The sequence below is a fragment of the Pimephales promelas genome, chromosome 18 (genome assembly GCF_988280905.1).
Source record: "Pimephales promelas chromosome 18, fPimPro1.hap1.1, whole genome shotgun sequence".
NCBI classification, from domain to species: domain Eukaryota; kingdom Metazoa; phylum Chordata; class Actinopteri; order Cypriniformes; family Leuciscidae; genus Pimephales; species Pimephales promelas.
Window position 1 is genome coordinate 513,611 of NC_142786.1, and position 17,305 is coordinate 530,915.

General features: G+C 42.2%; 1 protein-coding gene across 1 annotated transcript in view; it reads left to right on the forward strand.

Moving 5' to 3' along the window:
• akap9 (A-kinase anchoring protein 9) overlaps positions 1-17,305 on the forward strand; it is a 75,413-nt gene that overhangs the window by 21,404 nt on the left and 36,704 nt on the right. The window contains exons 7-17 of the mRNA XM_089122663.1: positions 410-1,048; positions 2,126-3,790; positions 4,918-5,004; positions 6,949-7,093; positions 7,960-8,164; positions 9,763-9,811; positions 9,984-10,166; positions 10,266-10,379; positions 10,888-11,006; positions 11,270-11,433; positions 13,148-13,359. Coding sequence (XP_088978789.1) covers positions 410-1,048; positions 2,126-3,790; positions 4,918-5,004; positions 6,949-7,093; positions 7,960-8,164; positions 9,763-9,811; positions 9,984-10,166; positions 10,266-10,379; positions 10,888-11,006; positions 11,270-11,433; positions 13,148-13,359 — 3,582 coding nt within the window. The remainder of the gene's footprint in view (positions 1-409; positions 1,049-2,125; positions 3,791-4,917; positions 5,005-6,948; positions 7,094-7,959; positions 8,165-9,762; positions 9,812-9,983; positions 10,167-10,265; positions 10,380-10,887; positions 11,007-11,269; positions 11,434-13,147; positions 13,360-17,305) is intronic.

Consider the following 17,305-nt stretch of genomic DNA (forward strand, 5'->3'; position numbering starts at 1 on the left):
CTAAAAATAACTGTTACGATAACTACAACTGTAACGATAATTAAAAAAAAACTATAACGATACTTCTAAAAATAACAGTAACGTTGATTCTAAAAAGAATTGTAATGATAACTGTAACGATAATTCTAAAAATAACTGTAACGATAACTATAACGATAATTCTAAAAATAATTATAATAACAAACTAATGTAATGATAACTAACTGTAACGATAATTGTAAAATAACTATAACGATAACTATTGATAACTAACGATAATGCTAAAAATAACTAACAATAACATTAACTGTAACAATAACTATAACTAATGATAATTCTAAAAATAACTAACGATAACTATAACGTCTGAGGTTTACTGTAGTTATGTATTGTATTTGTCGATACCCTGAGTGTCTCGTTGTTCCTCCAGCTGCAGGCCGGCGAGATCCTGAGGAGCTCCAGCATCAGCTCCACCGCCTCAGATCTTCTCCAGGCCCGTCAGCAGATCACGCTTTACCAGGAGAAGGTCACGCTGTACCAGCAGCAGCTCGACGAGAGGGAGGCGCAGGTCAGAGGTCACCAGGAGAAGATCACGCTGTACCAGCAGCAGCTCGACAAGAGGGAGGCGCAGGTCAAAGGTCACCAGGAGAAGATCACGCTGTACCAGCAGCAGCTCGACGAGAGGGAGGCGCAGGTCAGAGGTCACCAGGAGAAGATCACGCTGTACCAGCAGCAGCTCGACGAGAGGGACGCGCAGGTCAAAGGTCACCAGGAGAAGATCACGCTGTACCAGCAGCAGCTCGACGAGAGGGAGGCGCAGGTCAGAGGTCACCAGGAGAAGCTAGAAGAGATGGATGCGCAGGTCAGAGGTCACCAGGAGAAGATCACTCTGTACCAGCAGCAGCTCGACGAGAGGGAGGCGCAGGTCAGAGGTCACCAGGAGAAGATCACACTGTACCAACAGGAGCTGGAGGACAGGGACACGCAGGTCAGAGGTCACCAGGAGAAGACACAGGAGCAGCTGATACTGATCACACAGCTTCAGGAGAGGCTGAGTGAAGCCGAGAGGGTGAGAGTTCACTGATGAACCGGCTCTCCAAATGCTTTGGTGGAAAAGGGGTAGTAGTGTTGTCAAAAGTACAATCTCGCAATTCTGAGAAAAAGTGAGAATTGTTAGAAAAATCGCAATTACCTTTTTTTTAATTTGATGACTGATTGTAACAATAAAAACTATAACGATGACTATGATTATAACGATAATTATAAAAATAGTTATAACGATGAAACGATGCCCATGATTGTAACGATAATTATAAAAATAGCTATAACGTTGAAACGATGCCTATGATTGTAACGATAATTATAAAAATAGCTATAACGATGTCTATGATTGTAATGATAATTATAAAATAGCTATAACTATGAAATAATGTCAATGATTGTAACAATAATTATAAAAATAGCTATAACGATTAAACGATTTATGATTATAACGATAATTTTAAAAATAGCTATAACAATGAAATGATTTATATGATTATAATGATCATTTTAAAAATAGCTATAACGATGAAATGATGTCTATGATTGTAACGATTATTATAAAAATAACGATGAAACGATGTCTATGATTGTAACGATTATTATAAAATAACGATGAAACGATGGATATGATTATTACGATAATTGTAAAAATAGCTATAACGATGAAACGATGTCTATGATTGTATCGATTATTATAAAAATAGCTCACTCCTTTTTTTATCCTCAAAAAGCCTAAACACTCTCAATAATCAAGCTGTGTGGATTTTCTGAGCACTATGATGTCATTTTGCTCATGCTCCGCCTACGACCGCTGACACACTGTCCCGTATTAGCATATTTCCTGTATTAGCATATTTGCTAGATGTTTTGAGGAGGTAAAAGGTTGTTGTTTTACACAATAATTTAGGTGTTTTAACCAAAGTATGTTAAAAACTTTACATGAAGACCCTAAAGACTCCAACTTGTGGAAAATGGGCATCCGACGACGTCTTTCAGAAAAAACTAATGATTAACTGTGTGAAAAACCCCCTGACTGAATGGTTTTTTAAATAAAATTAAATGCTACTTTGAAATAAAAACATGCCGTTTTCTCTGTCATCAGTTCCGCACACAATCCGAAGAATCGTCTGCGCTGAGTTTACGAGATAAGGACTTGCTGAACACCGAACATCATCAGCATCAGCAGTCGATAGCGCAACTTCAGGATCAGCTTCTGACCAGCAAACAACAGGCGGAAGAAGCGAACAGGCGTTTGTCAGCGAAAGCCCAAGAGCTGGACATCTGCGAACGAGAGCTGACCGTGTCCAGGCAGAAGGAGCGCATGTCTTCGGGAGAAATCCTGCAGCTCATGAAAACCGTGGAGGATCTTCAGCAGCGCTGCCATCATCACGGCAGCCAATCAGAGCGCGACACGCTGCGAGCCGAACTCGACGAGATGTACGGGGAGCAGATCGTGGCCATGAAACACGAGCTCCGGGTTCAACACGCGGCCGAAGTGGACCGAATCCGAGAGCAAAGTCGCGCCGAAGTGGAGAAAATCGTTCAGGAGCACCAATCCGAGATTGAGAAGTTCAAAGGTCAGGTGTTTCAGAGCAACGTCCTGAACGTGAGGGTCATCGAGCTCCAGCAGAAGCTGCAGGAGACGCTAGTGCTACGAGAGAAAGCGGAGCAGGAGTTAGCGCGAGTGAGCGGAGAGAAACTCAGTCTGGCGAATCAAGTTGAGCGTTTACACAACGAGTTGCAGAGCGTGAGGTCAGAGGTCGGTGAGGTGCAGCGCCTACATGACGCGCTTGATGCCGCGCAGGCGGCTAACGTCGAACTCGAGGTCAAACACGAATCAGAGATTACGAACTATAAGATTAAACTCGACATGCTAGAGCGGGAAAAAGACGCGGTGTTGGATCGCATGGCCGAGTCGCAGGAATCTGAACTGGAGCGACTCCGAACGCAACTCTTGTTCAGCCACGAGGAAGAGCTCTCCCGACTCCGCGACGACCTTCAGCGGGAAGGCCAGCTCAACGTGCAGAACCTGCGGGACGAGATGAGCGTGAGACACCGCGAGGCTATCGACGGCTACGAGGACAAGCTAGCGTCGGCGGAGAGCGAGAGAGTCGCGCTGCTTCAGGCGCTCAAACACAGCGAGGAAAGCGGAACCTCGGAGGAGCTCGAGAGACGGAGACGGAGCGAAACCAACAATCTCCTGGAGCAGGTCAACAAGCTAACGCTGGAGAACGAGCAGGCGTCCGCGCGACTCGAGGAGCTTCAGGACGAGATCGACACGCAGAGGAACACCTTCTCCTTCGCCGAGAGGAACTTCCAGGTGAACTTCCAGGAGCTGAAGGACGAGTACGTGTTCACGGCTAACGCTAAAGCACAGCTAGAGGAGCGCCTGATCAGAGACGCCGAGGAGTTCGAGAAGAAACTCGCCGAGATGCGAAGACGCGACGAGGCGGACGGGAGCGAGAAACACACGACCGAGCTGATGGAGAAGCTCGAGGCGGTCGAGAAAGAGAACGAGAGCTTAGCCGAGCGGCTCTCGCTAGCGGAAGCGGATGCTAAACGCCTGGCGGACGAGCTGGAGCTGAGAAATAAAGCGCTGGTTCGGGACTGCAGTGTTTCTGGTGGGCTGGAGACGCATCACACACACACCAGATCAGGGAGGGAGAGAGAGACGCCTGCGAGTACTACAGCGAGCCGGCTCGCTCCACACACACACGCACACACTCGCGAGGAGCAGCTCGCGGTCTCCTTCAGCCTCACGCAGCAGGTAAGCGACATGCTACCGCTTCATGATGATTAAACGGAGCGCTCGTGATGCAACAGTTGGTTTAGAAAGCTGCCGTTTTATCGGTAGACGCTCTGGGAATTATATATCTGTGCAGAACTGTGGGAGGAATCGAGGGCACTTAATGCGAGCGAGAAAGAACGAGGGATTATTGCGGTTCGGACAGAGAGCAGGGGGAGCGAGGGGCGAGAGAGATTGTGCTATAGCAGAGAGAGAGAGAGACAGATGAGCTTTATTCTCCTTGTGTGTGAACACTCTTTGATCTCAGCAGCTCTGATGGAAAAGCTCTTCATTTACACTTTCTCTAAAGACCATTTATGGGTGAATCTCTCTAAAACAGACGCAGGTCACATGCCCCCTGAAAGCGGAAGAAAAGAGATGTTCGTTTGCTCGTTTCCATCGCACATTAAAAGGCTTTTTGCTATGTTATGGTATTTGGAATTTTAATTACAATTAAGCACATGTGCACAATTATCATTATCCTAATGTGGTGGATGAGTTTGATTTAATTCTACCGTAAACAAATTCTCATTAGTCAAGTAATTATTGCTGGTTTTTAATTAATTCAGCTTGAATTAACCGATACATTACCATGATGTGGTTTAACGAGTTTCTTCACATTGAATGATTTTTTTGTTTTGTTTTGTTGCAAATTAATGTCACATGGCAACAAATCATAATGGCCCTTAAATAGGATTAGTTGCTTTAAATTGGCTTCTTTTCTTTTTCTTGAACCAATTGTTTTGTGGTCCTTTATCCTAAATATTTAGCAAATGACCGTTGTTCTGATCGACTAACATCTGCATATTGATGTAATTTACATGACTATACTTCAGTGAAGTTTCTGAACACTGGTGTTTATGTAAATGTGGGTGGCATATGCTAATGAGCTCATGCATGTGACGTCGTATGCTAATGAGCTCATGCATTTGATGTCGTAATCATGCAGCTTTCTGATTGAGTTTGTTTTTAATACGAGTCACGTGTTGCTAGATTTGATGCTCCGTCGTCCTCACCTACAGGACGGTTGTGTGTTCATGAGTTAAACTCTCTCATGACGTGTGTGTGACGTGTGTGTGTGTGTGTGTGTGTGTGTGTGTGTTCTGCAGCATGAGACGGGAGATGCTCAGGTCGATGGAGACGCTGTCACAGCTTCGCGTGTGATTCTGCCACTGGAAATGGACGGCGCTGAGCATGTAAGTAATTGTCTGTCTGTGCACATCAAACTCGTGCTGTTCTTCATCTTATAGATGCAGCTGAGCAGTTTAGGAGACTTACACTGAAAGAAATGGTTCATGATGTACTTTGAAATAGAGCTGTGCGACTAAAAGTTAAAACACCCACATGATCCTAGTCCTAAATGACAGTGATTCGGCTATCAAACCTATTATCCCCGATCACAGTGAAGATGTGCGTTCTGACCCAGAGAGCTTTCCTTTTTTCTTTTACTTTAAGGATTAGTTAACCTAGAATAAGTTTTGTTATTAAGTATTGATAATTGTGACATTTCACCGAATTTAACGTTACTCGCATCATAAAATAAGAGTTTGATCATATCACCAGCCTATTATAATCTTGATTTCAATATTGAGCAAAATAATTGTGATTTATAATATATGTTTTAAAAAAGAAGACAATTAACAGTCCACCTGAGGGCGCCACAGCCAGTCGACCATTTTAAAAAAGGCTTAAAAACTTTCTTATTTAGAAAAAGCTTCTTTTAATCTAGAATTTTCACTTTTTATGTTATCTTATTCTGCTCATTTTACGCTTGCTGTAGCACTTTGAGATCTGTTCGCAAATGAAAAGTGCTTTATAAATTAAAGGTATTATTATTATTATTATTAACATTTTGTCAGAACCTCTAGTAACTTGCATGTTTTTTAGTTGTTTGTTCAGAATCAGGATCTCCGTTTACCCAGAATCCTTCAGCTCTTCTTTAAAATAAGTCTCACTCAGAAATTGCTAGTATATTAAACAAATATTTACAAAGAATCAGCAAGTGACACATTGAATATAACCTGATTTTTCTTTAAAATTTTGAAATTAAAGACTTCTCGTAAAACGTGCCCCGATAACCTTTTCTCCAGAGTCTGTCGACGTGTCCGGAGTGTGTGTATGTGTGTGCGTCTCAGACTGCTCTTGAGAGCTATTAGCTGAATTTGGCTTTCGGTATTAGCGTGATAGCTGTGACATTTATCAAACGCCTGCTATTAAAGCATCGCCGGTATTTCCTGTGAATAAACGGGCCGGAGAGTTTTCTCTGATTTTAATTGATTCTCGATCTCCGTATTCCTGTGATGGTCATTAAAATGCTTCATCTGTGCCTGTAGCGATTGTCATCACATCAATCCGTACAGGACTCTTTGTGTCTCGGATAAAAGAGCCTCTCAGTCTCATGATATGCTAAACCACAGATGTGTGTGTGTGTGTGTGATGGGCTCATCTGAACTCTTCTCTCAGATGATTGTTCCAGATAAAGACTCGCATGATGTCCAGGCGATACCGCACACTGATTATGATGTGAGATCAGGAGCTCCAAACAGTTTTTGCAGAAATACTGATTGTTTCCAAGCAGGTTTTCCTGCTGCCTTTTCTCTGCCCGGCCTCTCGTCATTGGTCGGTCAAACAGAAAGGCCCGCCCCCAGAAAATAACGTTTCATCCACTTACACTGCCGTTGAAATGTTTGGGATCGGTAGGATTTACATTTATTTGATTAGAAACACCCGTCTTAAATATATTCAAAATAACCGTTCTCTATGTGAATATCCAGTAAAGTGTCATTTATTCCTGAGTTTATCATCATTACTCCAGTCTTCAGTGTCACATGATCCTCCAGAAATCACTCTAATATGAGGATCTGATGATCAACACACATTTATGATGATTATTATCAGTGTTGGAAACTGTTTTTCAGGATTCTTTGATGAATACAAAGTTCAAGAGAACAGCATTTATTTGAAATAAAGTCTTTTGTAACATTATAAGTGTCTTTACCGTCACTTTTGATCGATTTAATGAGACCTTGGTGAATAAAAGTATTAATTTCTTTACCCCAAACTTTTGAACGTGAGTGTATATCTGTCTCTGATGTATTTCAGCATCATCAGTATGTACATATTTAATTCACTGTGTGTAGGATGAGTGCCGTCTGCAGTTGGAGGCTCAGCGCATCAGTCTCTCGCAGATCCACGCGGCGCAGCTGGAGCTGCTCACGGACACACACGAGCAGGAGCTGCGCAGTCGAGAGCCGGAGCAACAGGGCCTCGGCGCTCCGTCCGCAGGTCAGTCGACATGAAACGAGCCCCGGTGTCTCAGATCTATTATTAACAGACCCTTCAACATGAAAGAGAGAGAGACACTGTGAAACGGCTCTGTTTAAAAATGGCTGTATGTGATTTCTGCTAACCCATGTGATGGTAATGTTATAAATTAGGGATTCACAAACGTTGTTTTGTCAGCCGACCCCCTTTGAGTCCCCCTGAGATTTGAAATTTCAATCATTTAGCAACACATTTGTGTTCATGGACTGCAGTACCGATCTCGACCACTAGTCATTCTTACAGCCTGCACCCTTAAAGGAGTAGTTCACTTTTGAAAAAACTGATAATTTACTCGCCCCCGTGTCATCCAAGATGTCCATGTCTTTCTTTCTTCAGTGGAAAAGAAATTAAGGTTTTTGATGAAAACATTCCAGGATTTTTCTCCATATAATGGACTTCAATGGGGACCAAACGGTTCAAGGTCCAAAAGACAGTTTCAGATGCAGCTTCAAATGTCTTTAAACGACACCAGACGATGAATAAGGGTCTTATCATGTGAAACGATCGCTTATTTCAAAGCTTATTCCAAAAATGTAACTTTTCTAAGGACAAATGCTAGCCTTGCTCTATTCTGTGAGGCGCGTTTGCAACGTCACGTAATTACGTTCAAAAGGTCACGGGCGACGTAGCCGGAAGTACAGAATCAAAATCGTCCGACATCGTTGTTTTACCTTTTAATTCCTTTTTTGGTAAACGGCGTTTGAGTTAGTTTGCACGTTCAACTTGGAAACACTGACTCTGTACTTCCGGCTACGTCGCCCGTGACCTTTTGAACGTAATTTCGTATTACGTGACGTATTTGGACCGTATTTGTTCTGGTCCGGCAGAGCCGAGCGAGCCGACGGCCCCGCAGCTGAAGGCGGAGTTTCAGGAGAGTTGGGCTCAGCTGGAGGAGACTCACCGACGTGAGATCGAGCGGCTGAAGCTCTTCTACCAGCAGCAGAAGCAGGAGACGCAGGAGCGCTTCACCGCTGAGATCCTCCTCCTCCAGCAGAGACTGCAGGAGCTCTCCGGCGCCGAGGACATCTGCAGGTGAGCCCTCGTCATCATCTCTGGTGCACAGTCAGGCTCTGAGCCTAAACATCACGCAGTACAGTAACACACACTTCCATCAGCTCCCAATCTGACCACTCATAATCCATATACTACCCCTTTAATGATTAAATGTAAATTAATTGTACATTAAATATTATTTTAACTTTTAATTAGGTTAAAAAATGGCTTTATAAAGTAAAAAATGCCCATAAAAGTTAAAAATCAATGTAAACTTGTTGGAAAAGATAATTTCTGTCACGGCTGTGAACTGGCCAGAGTAGGGAGAATATGAAAACTTCATGAGTCAGCTGTTAATGAGTCCAGTAGAATTACACACTCAGCCAAATATCGTATAATTATAGTTATCGATAAAAACCCAGAGAATATAAAGATATCATTTTTTTTTCATGTAAGCAACATCAGAGAACCGTGAGCGTGAAAGTTATTGAGACTCTCAATCTAAGGGGTTCATCTGAGTCGGACAGATCGTTTGCGATGGACTCTTCCTGTATTAATTGTATTAATTAAAGTCAGAGTTTCTCTGTCTGGGCGTTTTAACGAAGGCCAGGAACTCCACTTGCTGTCAGTTTGATATTTCCACAATAAAGGCTGAAAACTAAAGGCCTCTTGGGTCATAACTCAACACTTCCAGCGCCTGTTCTTTCTAGTTTGTCACATAATTTATTTGTTATTATTCTTGATATTTATTTATAATATATTGTTATCCTCCTGTCATCGTATGAAGTTTATAAATGTATTTGTGTCTTATTTTTGTCAGTGATTCCCAAGCGAATTGAACTAACAAGTTCCCCTGAGATTCAGTTCATATTTCAATCATTTAAAAACACGTTCACGGTTCACTGATGAGGGTTAATGATCACACGACAGATAAACAAATAAAATGAGTGCTGGGTAACGATTAATCATATACAAAGTTTGTGTTTACATAATATATGTGTGTGCTTTGTATACTTATATAATATATACTTATACTTTTATATGTATAAATACACACACATGCATGTATATATTTAAGAAATATAATGTATATACTGGATACATATGTATACATATAATAGATCATTTCGCAAGATGTAAACAACACTAGTCCACAAACACTTCCTGTTTCAGTTTGTAACTGTTTTCTTTATTTCACATGTAAACAAAAAATCTTAAAGATGTTTGTTTAACTTTTTTATTCAGTTTTAAATGTTCTGTTGGTTGTATTTTATCCCAGCTTTTATGTAGTGTGAAAAAACTGAAACAGGGAGTGCTTCTGGACCAGTGTTGTTTACATCTTGCAAAATGGTCTATATATATATATATATATATATAAAAACACATTTTTATTAAATATACTGTATGTATGTGTGTGTATTTACATATACAAAATAAGTATACACAGTACACACACACACACACATTATGTGAACACAAACTTTTATTTTGTAATCTTTTTAGTAAGTGATCATGAGCTCATTCACTCTTAAACGTCCTGCCATTCCCTCACAAACTCTGGGATATGATTGAGGTCCATGTTTCTGCTGATATTCACTCAGTGTGTGTGTGTGTGTGTGTGTGTGTGTTCCTCCCAGCGTGCCGAGTGCCAGTGTGCCCCTGACCGGAGACGAGCGAGCTGAACAGGTCAGTCTAACCTCAGAGTTTCTCTGTGATTCACTGTGAAGTCCGTCCGTGCGAGCCGCCCTACATCTCAGAGCCGAGCAGTCAGGGTGTTACGCAACACCACCTCACGCATGAGCGGACATCTCACACACTCTCACACACACTCTCACGTGACTCTGTGATCGTCTCTCAGGACGAGGAGCGTGTCTCTGTGATCGCTGGGTCAGGTCTGTGGCGTGAGCTGCAGGCCGGTCAGGAATCCCCGTGCGAGAGCTGGCGTGAGGAGCAGACGGATCGGGATCGGGAGCGTCGACCCGGATCTCCTCCCGCACAGGAGAAACACCAGCAGGAGCAGCTGGAGGAGGAGATCGCGAAGGTGCTTTGTTTAAAATGTGTCTTGAATCGGCAGTCTTGATGAGTTTGATCTCGATAGCTTGTCTTGAATGAGGGCTTGATGATGTCGTGTGTGTGTCAGGTGATCGTGCAGATGTCGGTGGAGTTCGCCCAGCAGACCGAACACACACGCATCAGCAAACAGGCCAGAGAGACGAGCACCGCTGTGCAGACGAACAGAGATGAGGAGGCCGAGGTGAGCTGTGTGTGCGTGTATGTGTGTGAGATGGGCAGGTTTAGAGGTAGGTTAGTGTGTGTGTGTGTGTGTGTGTGTGTGTGTGTGTGTGTGTGTGTGTGTGTGTGTGTGTGTGTGTGTGTGTGTGTGTGTGTGTGTGTGTGTGTGAGTGTGTGAGATGGGTAGGTTTAGATGTCCCCGTTTAGATAGCTAAGTAAACGTGAGTGTGTGTGGTATTTTATATTGCACACCAGTACTGTGTGTGTGTGTGTGTGTGTTTACCGTCCTCCTCCACCAGGTGGCGTCTGTCACCTTACAAACCTTTCTATCTTTCCTCTCAGGTGCAGCTGTTGCTATGGCAGCAGTGAAAGCCCCGTCTGGTGTGTGTGTGTGTTTGTGTTTGACTGTGTGTGTTCGCTGCGCTCGGCCTGACAAACGCACCTCAATAGAAAGACAGTTTGAAAGAGTTTGAGCTTCAATGACGGGCTTCTTATACGCCATCTCTTTTCTGCCTGTGCATAAACTCCAGAAGGAAGAAGAGGAGGAAGAAGAGGAGGAGGAGGTGATAAAGGGCAAAGGTCATGGAAGGAGCGTGACATCACAGTCATCTGACCCAGAGCTCGCATCTGATGACATCATCACAGAGCGGTGAGGAATAATTAGAGCTCATGAAGAAGTTCTGTGACGTCGTTAGAACTGATGGATTTACAAACAGATAGATGGCTAGATGGATAGATAGACAGATGAATAGATGGATAGATGGATAGATAGATGGATAGATGGATAATAGATGGATAGATAGATAGATAGATAGATAGATAGATAGATAGATAGATAGATAGATAGATAGATAGATAGATAGATAAACACACACCCCCAGATCTCTGTGTCATCAGTGTTGTTCTCCTCAGGGATCTGCTGCGTGAGGCGAACGCTCGTCTGGTTCAGGTTCTGCTGGAGGTGCTGAAGACCACAGCGGCCGCGGAGGAGACCATCAGCCATGTGGAGGCCATGCTGGAGTCCAGTCCGGGTCACATGACCCCAGCGGAGCGGGTCAGACCGGGACCTGCTGGAGGTCAGACACATCTCACCCTTTCACCTGTTCATTTGCCCTTTTTTTCATTCTAAATCATCAGGAATCAACAATGACGTCGCTTCATAATAAATGTCAGTCACACATTAGCTGTGTTTCCACCGCGGGCCAGTGCGAGCAGGGCTTTAAGCGGACGGGTGGGCGGGGCTAATAGCCTCGGACCTGGAGCACCGAGCACAAAACGTGCTACGTTTCCACCGTCGGGCCGCAGCGCTTCACTAAACACACCTGCAACCGTCACACACACACACACACACACACACATCATTTCACCAACAAACGGAAGTTTATCAGAATTAAATCGCTGGAAACAGCGAGATCACAAGCGAACATGATAAAAGCGTTGGTTTGCTGGCATTATTGGAATATTTAAAACCCAAGCGCTGATGTTTCTCCACAGGTTTACCGTTAAAAAGATCATAATGAATTATGATGCGTCAATATTGCTCATTAGTCACACAGAAATAAAGTGGTTTACTGTTATTTCTCAAAAGAACGAAAGAGGAGCGCACTTATTCAGCCGCGTATGTTTCTGTTTATTTCCTCACAGCACATTACGTTTACATCACATTTAAGAAGAACGATCATTAATACAAATATGCCACCAAAACATCCGCCGAGGAGCTTTAGCATCTCCCCAGTGCAGTGACATCATCAGCCAGAGAATACTGCTTTAGTTTAGGACACATGCGGAGCTAAATATGATATCAGGCGGTCCGGTATAAAGACACGAGATGCACTGACACACACAATACTAACATGCTTTGTCTGATTTCTTCAAGCAGTCATGTTTAGCATGTTTATGGTGATGGGTACATAAATATTATGTAAATGTGATCAGAATCCACATGGGATCACAAACAGAAGGCTTTCAGACATGAAAGTGAGTTTTAGCTGAAATGTTGTCGTGCGGTTTAGTAAAGATTTAAAGAAGCATGTGACCCTAAAGTTGATCGAAGCGGGTCAATAACAGATGACAGGACCGTTTAATTGATATGTAGGAACCAGTGAAGCCACAGCGGATCCTGTCTGTCTCGTTTGTCCCTCTCTGTTGACTCATTGTCTTTGCATAGAGATGTTTTGTGTACTGTTGAGGCGAGGTCATGTGACCGGTGCTAGGGTGTGTTAAGGGCCGTCTCGTGTCGTGTGATCGACTGCTCCTGCAACTCGACACCCAAAACTGTCTCTTTGTGATTTCATCCATTCTTCTGCTCGTCTTCTGTATCTTATGTCTCACCAAAAACATAATTTGCTAACCATATCATGCTTTATTAGTGATAGCCAAACTATAGCGTGATTTAAACGCCTCCGGGAATCAAAATGTACGGGGTTTTTTTAGCTTTCAGAATTAAAATGTTAGCCTTAAAGGGATTGTTCATGTTTTAGCTTACCTCTAGTAAGATTGGGCATCCAAGAGTAGTTTCAATTTTGATATTTGATATTTTATATACGTCAAATCAGTGTTGTCTGTCAGTCATATAATGCAGGTCTATGGTCACCACCTCAAAGAGCATGCACAGAGAAGTCCAAATTAAACATGATTTAATGACTCGTTAATGTAAGTACACATTGATGGCCTAAGACACGAAACGAGCAGAAAACGAACAGTATTTATATAGTTTTTACCTCAGATCATTTGGACGTGTACGATATAAACTATATAAATATAACGATATCTCCTCTGTCCCGTACACAGACACTGATGACGTCAGCATGTTTTCAGTGGAGGCCGAAGAAGGGCTGGAGATGAAGATCCCAGGGGCGGGGCTTCTGCGCCAGGGGGCGGGGCTTCAGCTACAGGGGGCGGAGCTCCAGCTGGAGAGGGAGGAGTTTCTGATGAGCATCAGCTCACGCTTGCAGAGCGCCGTAGAGAAGCTGCTCATCGCCATCACTGACACCAGCTCTCAGGTACGGCAAGCACAGGGAGACAAAACTAACGTTCGAATCAGATCATCATATTAGAATGATTTCTGAAGGATCATGTGACACTGAACGCTGGAGTGAAATTCAGCTTTTTACTGTAATATTCACAGAAAAACAGCCATTGGAGTAATATTTCACAGTTTTTGATGTGATGAAATATGATATATATTCTGTGTTTGATTAAATAAATATAGCCAACAGAAGAGGCTCTTTACACACATTTAAAAATAGAAGTAATTATCAGTCAAGTCACTATTATTTATACAGCGCTTTTTACAGTACAGTGTTTCAGAGCAGCTTTACAGTGATAACATGAAAATAACACAACAAAGTTTGTTTCTAGAAGGAAATAGCATCATCATCCAGATTAAGTAAGTTCAGTGATGCTTCAATTTTGTTGTAAAAAAGTTTTTTATTTAATTTTAATTACATTTATTTAATTTAATTCTGGAGAAACCGTGATGTCATCGTCAGCTCAGTCCAGTTCTTATATAATGCTGTCGGTGCAGGAGATCAATAATATTACATTAAATGTCTGTTGTAATAGTTTCTGAAGCAGGATTAGCTCATGTTTAGATCGTAGTTGGTTAAACACATCGTCTTTGGATCATTAACTAACACTGCTGGTTATATCAGATGAGTGAACGCTTCCCATGAGGCAACAGTGCTCAAGCTCACAGGACACAGTGGGCGGAGCCTCTAGATAACAGCTGATTTGCATAATGCTTTGGTCTCCGTGGCAGCAGGTTAACATGCGTAAAGCTGAGTGTGTGTGTGTGAAGTAAAGCGAAACCCTCTTTCCCAGTAGTTTATGTTGGCTTCGCTCTGATCATCACTTCCTGCCAGAGATTAATATCTTGACTGCCGAATGTGGTGATATTGGTATTTTATGCCACAGATTTAAAGATCGGATCAGATCCTGTTCGACTTGAAATGTGAGCAAATGAGAATTCGGGATTTATTTTCCACTCTGGGATTTAGTTTAGAAAAAAACAGTGTAAAAACTGTAAAAATAATTAGATTTAAATAAATAAATTACAATAATATTTAAATGAATAAAAAATAGATACAATACAGATAAATGAGTATAGATTAAAATGAATAACATAGATTAACAAATAACCGATTAAAATAAAAATGTTATTAGTAAATTAATAAAATAATACATTTAGATCAAAATCATCAAATAAATAATATACAGTGCTTTAGTTATTAAATATATATATAAATAATAGGTTAATAAAATAATATAGATATTGATCGTTTGATCGTCCCTCGCACCATTTCCTTCAGAAACATTAAGGACATTAACACTGGCACTTTTGCATCTGATATTAATAACTTTCCAAGTGTGCCTGCCAGCTGTTCACCTGATGAACTTGTTTCTCATTATAACACTAATCTTCATGCTCTCTTAGACACTCATGCTCCTTTGAGATTCAGATCAGTCTCTTTCACCCGCTCAGCACCCTGGTTCACTCCCGCCCTGCGCCTTTTGAAATCTCAGGGTCGTCAGCTGGAGCGTCTTGCTAACAGAACTGGACTTACCATTCATAAAAACATGTACATGGAGCATGTCAATCTGTATAAGAATTCCCTTTCTTCAGCTAAATCTGCATATTACTCTCACTTAATCCACTCTAATCACCATAGTTCTAAAACTCTGTTCTCTCTTTTAACTTCTATTACAAAACCTCCTGACTCTCTTCCGTACCATATGCAATCCCAAGACTTTTGCAATAACCTTATGTTCTTTTTTGTTTCCAAAATTACAGACATCCATAATCACCTGACTTCCTCCGGAGCTGCAGCTTCTGGATACAACCTTAACACTCCTTATCTATACCCAACTACTACTTTTTCAAGTTTTGACCTTCCCTCTGTTCAAGCCATCTCAGATATTATTCATAAATCTAAACCCTCCACATGTCAGCTCGATCCACTTCCCTCCACTTTGGTTAAATCCTGCTGCTCTTCACTTGCCCCTCTAATCACTGAGATTATTCGCTCTTCCCTAAGCTCCGGTTCAGTCCCCCCCTCACTTAAAATTGCCTCGGTCACACCCATTCTGAAAAAAACAGGTCTGGACCCCACTAATTTTAGCAATCTCCGTCCCATATCGAACTTACCCTTCATATCCAAAATTTTGGAAAAAACAGTCGCCTCTCAACTTCATAATCACCTCATGTTGAATAGCATCTATGAACAGTTTCAATCAGGCTTCCGTCCCCTTCACAGCACTGAAACCGCTCTCATTAAAATTACAGATGACCTTCTTATGGCTTCTGATTCTGGGTTACTTTCAATTCTCATTCTTTTGGACCTCACTGCAGCTTTTGATACCATTTCTCATCCCATCCTCCTCAGTCGATTATCATCTATTGGTATCACCCACACTCCTATAGCTTGGTTTACTTCCTACATTTCAGATCGGAAACAGTTCATACAACTAAAAACCCAGAAATCCGTTACCTTCCCCGTCTCCGCTGGAGTGCCCCAAGGCTCTGTATTGGGGCCTCTCCTTTTTATCATTTACATCCTCCCTCTTGGTTACATCCTCCGTAAGCACAACATCAAATTTCATTGCTACGCGGACGACACCCAGCTCTACCTTTCTACTAAACCATCTTCTTCACTCCCACCAACCTCTCTTACCCTCTGTCTCCAAGAAATTCATTCTTGGTTTTCCTCTAACTTTCTCAAACTGAACAGCTCAAAAACCGAAGTCCTCCTGGTGGGCACACCTCATACCCTCTCCAAAGCTAATAAAGTTTCCATTACCATTGATAACTCAACTGTCCTTCCCTCCCCCCAGGTTAAGAGTCTGGGTGTCGTCCTTGACAGCACTTTATCTTTCCACTCTCACATTAATAGCATCACCCGGTCAGCCTATTTCCACCTGCGCAATATTGCCCGCCTCCGTCCCTCTCTTACTCCCAAAACCACCGCCATCCTGGTTCACAGCCTCATCACATCTCGGTTAGATTACTGCAACTCACTTCTGTTTGGCCTCCCTAATAAGTCGCTCCGGAAGCTGCAGCTCCTACAGAACTCTGCTGCACGCCTAATTACTCAGACCCCCATTTCTCATCATATCACTCCCATCTTGCAACAGCTTCACTGGCTTCCTGTTAAACAGAGGATCATTTTTAAAATACTTCTCATCACCTTCAAAGCAGTTCACAACATGGTTCCTTCATATATATCAGATCTTCTCCATTTAAACATCCCTACTCGTTCACTCCGATCCTCTCACACCTGCCAGCTTTCTGTTCCCCCTGCTCGGCTTGTCACAATGGGGGGCAGGGCTTTTAGTCGCTCTGCTCCCCATCTTTGGAATTCCCTCCCTCCAGATCTTCGTACCCTTGATTCATTTAATGTTTTCAAATCCAAACTCAAAACTCTGTTGTTTAGACAATCATATTCCGTCTGACCCATATCACACCAATGCTGTCTTGCCAATTTTATTGTTTTGTTTTAATGTGTTTTTTTTTTTTTTTTTTTTTTTATCTGCGTTGTACAGTGTCCTTGGGTGTCCTGATAAGGCGCTTTAAATAAAATGTATTATTATTATTATTATTATTAGATATGAAAATCAAAATTTTAATGAAAAAAATAATTGTTTATATCAGTAAATAAATAATAAAATAAATGCAAATAAGTTAATAAAATAAATAACAAATGTTAGATTAATAAAAAAAATATTCATAAATTAATCAAATAAACAATAAAAGATAAAACGTAAGTGTGTGTGTGCTCGGCTCTGATGGAGCGCTCATGAGTCCAGGTCTGTGTAATGAGTGTTAGCGCTCGGCTCTGATGGGGAGTTGATCATGTAATGGCTTGCTCAGGAATGAAGATAGACGGCGAGGCGGCGGTGGGAGGAGAAGTTAATCAATAATGTAGTCATCATGGAGACTGAAGAGAAAAT